This window comes from Lampetra planeri, chromosome 6, assembly GCF_965212315.1.
Source record: "Lampetra planeri chromosome 6, kcLamPlan1.2.h2, whole genome shotgun sequence".
Classification (NCBI taxonomy): Eukaryota; Metazoa; Chordata; class Hyperoartia; order Petromyzontiformes; family Petromyzontidae; genus Lampetra; species Lampetra planeri.
In genome coordinates, this window is record NC_136112.1 from 9,507,006 (window position 1) to 9,509,505 (window position 2,500).

The window sequence follows — 2,500 nt, forward strand, 5'->3', positions numbered from 1 at the left end:
TTCCTTCTCAATGAATGGTCTTGATGTGTACCAACGCTTAAAAAATATATCTGTACAACTCCTTTTATGGAAGTTTCCGTGAATTGTTCGGGGGGCTACCCGGGACCTCCCCAGGTCTCGTCGTGACCCCTAATTAATTACAACGTCTTGAGATGCACTTGCATATGCGCAATGTTGTCTTGTACTCGCATGGGTTCAGCTGTATGATGCATGCATGTATAACTGACAATGATGATGTAGTCATTTTACATTGGGGAGCCACGGTGGCGAGATGTTAACTATTCTTAGGTGCTGTGACTGTTTCACCTGAAGACGGAAGCTTGTGTTGCCTCCGAAACGTCGTGATTTTTATTTTATTTTCATTTTACTTTTATTAATTTTATTATTTTTTACCTACGTGACTTTACCGAAAAAACCTAAGAATATGAATCCTTGCAGTCACGAAAGCTTCAAATCTAGAGATGTTAACTACCTCGCCTGATGTACAGGAGGGCGTGGTTTCGAACTGACCCTGACGCCTGCTGCTGTATATTTGAAGTTTGCGTGTCTCTCTCCCCGTGGTCGAGTGGATTTTTCTCCGGGTCCTCCGGGTTTTCCCTCCACCTTTAGAATCAACATCATGCGTTTAGAGTTTTTGGCTACTGTCCATCTCCACATGATAAGCAACTTCTCTGAGCTATCATTTGTGGCTAAGTCGCTTCTTTAAAAATGCCTGTATAGCTCAGTGGGCATTACCTGGTAAAAAGAAAAATAGATTCGTTTTAGTTTCGTTTTTTTTATTCAAAATGCTCCAAATTTTTCATCTCGACTTGCTACGCATGCTTAACTTCTTTCGCACCGTACGTAGCGAACCGTGCTCATCGGAGGTGCTGAGCTAATCGGAGACGCAACGGTGCTCGGTGGAAGCGGCGCAAAGGAGCGAGGGAGGTGATGCATGGGGAGCAGAGGGGTGGGGAGCCGCGGCGGGAGGGGGCGGGGGGGGGCAGGTAAAGTCGGTGGGCGGATGGGACGCGTCAGGTGACGGTCTCAGCGAGGGGCTGAATAACCCAGACACTCGCCCGTGCACTCGCAAACCTTGCGAGAGACACATGCGCACCATGGCTTGCGGGCGTCCAAACTGGAACCTCCGGCAGCATCTCAAGGATGGTCACCCAGGAGCCAGCTCGCCCGATCAGCAGCAGCAGCAACCGGTGGCACCAGCTACAGAGGACATCGCCTGCAATCGCACACATATCTCCTCCTCTTCGTCCAACACCAGTCCCACCACCAGCTCCTCCTTATCCACCACCAGCTCATCATCATCCTCCTCCTCTTCCACCACTGCCTGCAGTCGTGCTCCCGGCACCTCAGTCGGCAAGCGCAGCCGCTCCAAGGCGCGCAGGAGGGCGGCCAACGTGCGTGAGCGCAAGCGCGTGTCGGACTACAACGAGGCGTTCAACGCGCTGCGCATCTCCCTGCGCCACGACCTGGCGAGCAAGCGCCTCTCCAAGATCGCCACGCTGCGCCGCGCCATACACCGCATCGCCTCGCTCTCGACGCTGCTGCGCACTCTGGCGCAGGAGGCTGTCCCGGCACCTGAAGCCACATCAGTACCTGCACCTGCATCCGCACGTCCATCATGTTCAGCAGCAGCAACAGCAGCAGCTCGTGCGAGCTTTCCGCAACCGCCGTCCACTGCTGCGCACACCCCGGTTCAAGCCCCAGTGGCAGCGCACGCGGTCCTGACCCCCGTGCGTCGCCACGAACCACCCATTGCTCCGCGAGACGCGGCTCCTCGCCACCACCAGCACCACCACCAGAACCACCAGCAGCAGCAGCAACAGCAGCAGCACCACCACCAGCAGCAGCAGCAGCAGCAGCAGCAACAGCACCAGCAGCAGCAACAGCAGCAGCAGAACTACGCGAAGCCGCACCGGCGGTGCCGAGCGTCAGGCGACTTGCAGCAGTTTGGCGCGCCCCCCCAAGGGGAGCAGCAGCCCCCCCAGAGACGGCTGGGAAGGGACGCACGATTGGGGGGCCTCGGCGGGTGGCAGACACGCTGCATGGAATGCTGACCGGTCGCCTTGTGGTTTTACAGCCCCCCCGCCCGTTGAAGTGTTGCTTGTGGAGTATTATTGGACTAAGTGGTCACGTTCCATCCATTACCTCCTGCATTCGGGACCCGTTCGTTGAATCTCCTGCGCACAATTTTACGCGCAGATGATGCGCGTTTATCGACAGTAAGTACATTTTCTTGGTTCTTTCGGTAAAGTCACGTAGTATTATGTTTTATTTTTATTATTTTATTACTTCCCTTCTACGTGACTTTACCGAAAGAACCAAGAAGATGAATCCCTGCAGTCACGAAAGCTTTAAATCGAAAAGTAAGTACATTGCAATGGCATGTGTGATCTGGCTGTGTACATGCTGTGTACGCTCACCTCTTCCAAGACGTCTGGTCAACGTGGAAGAGGAGACCAATACCCCCCCCCCTTCCGCCAGCAGTGGCGTGGGCATGTAA

At 54.4% G+C, this 2,500-nt stretch overlaps 1 protein-coding gene across 1 annotated transcript; it reads left to right on the top strand.

Moving 5' to 3' along the window:
* Window positions 1-1,091: 1,091 nt before the first annotated feature.
* LOC144719660 (uncharacterized) lies at window positions 1,092-2,223 on the top strand. Its single transcript, XM_078595798.1, has 2 exons — window positions 1,092-1,730; window positions 2,200-2,223. The coding sequence occupies exons 1-2, from the start codon at window positions 1,098-1,100 to the stop codon at window positions 2,221-2,223; spliced, it is 657 nt and encodes a 218-aa protein (XP_078451924.1). The 5' UTR covers window positions 1,092-1,097.
* Window positions 2,224-2,500: the final 277 nt, after the last annotated feature.

Coding starts and splice junctions, on each gene's coding strand:
- LOC144719660 (XM_078595798.1), top strand. CDS start 1,098: ATGGCTTGCGGGCGTCCAAACTGGAACCTCCGGCAGCATCTCAAGGAT. Junction 1,731..2,199: donor CGCACGCGGTCCTGACCCCC/GTGCGTCGCCAC, acceptor TTTTACGCGCAG/ATGATGCGCGTTTATCGACA.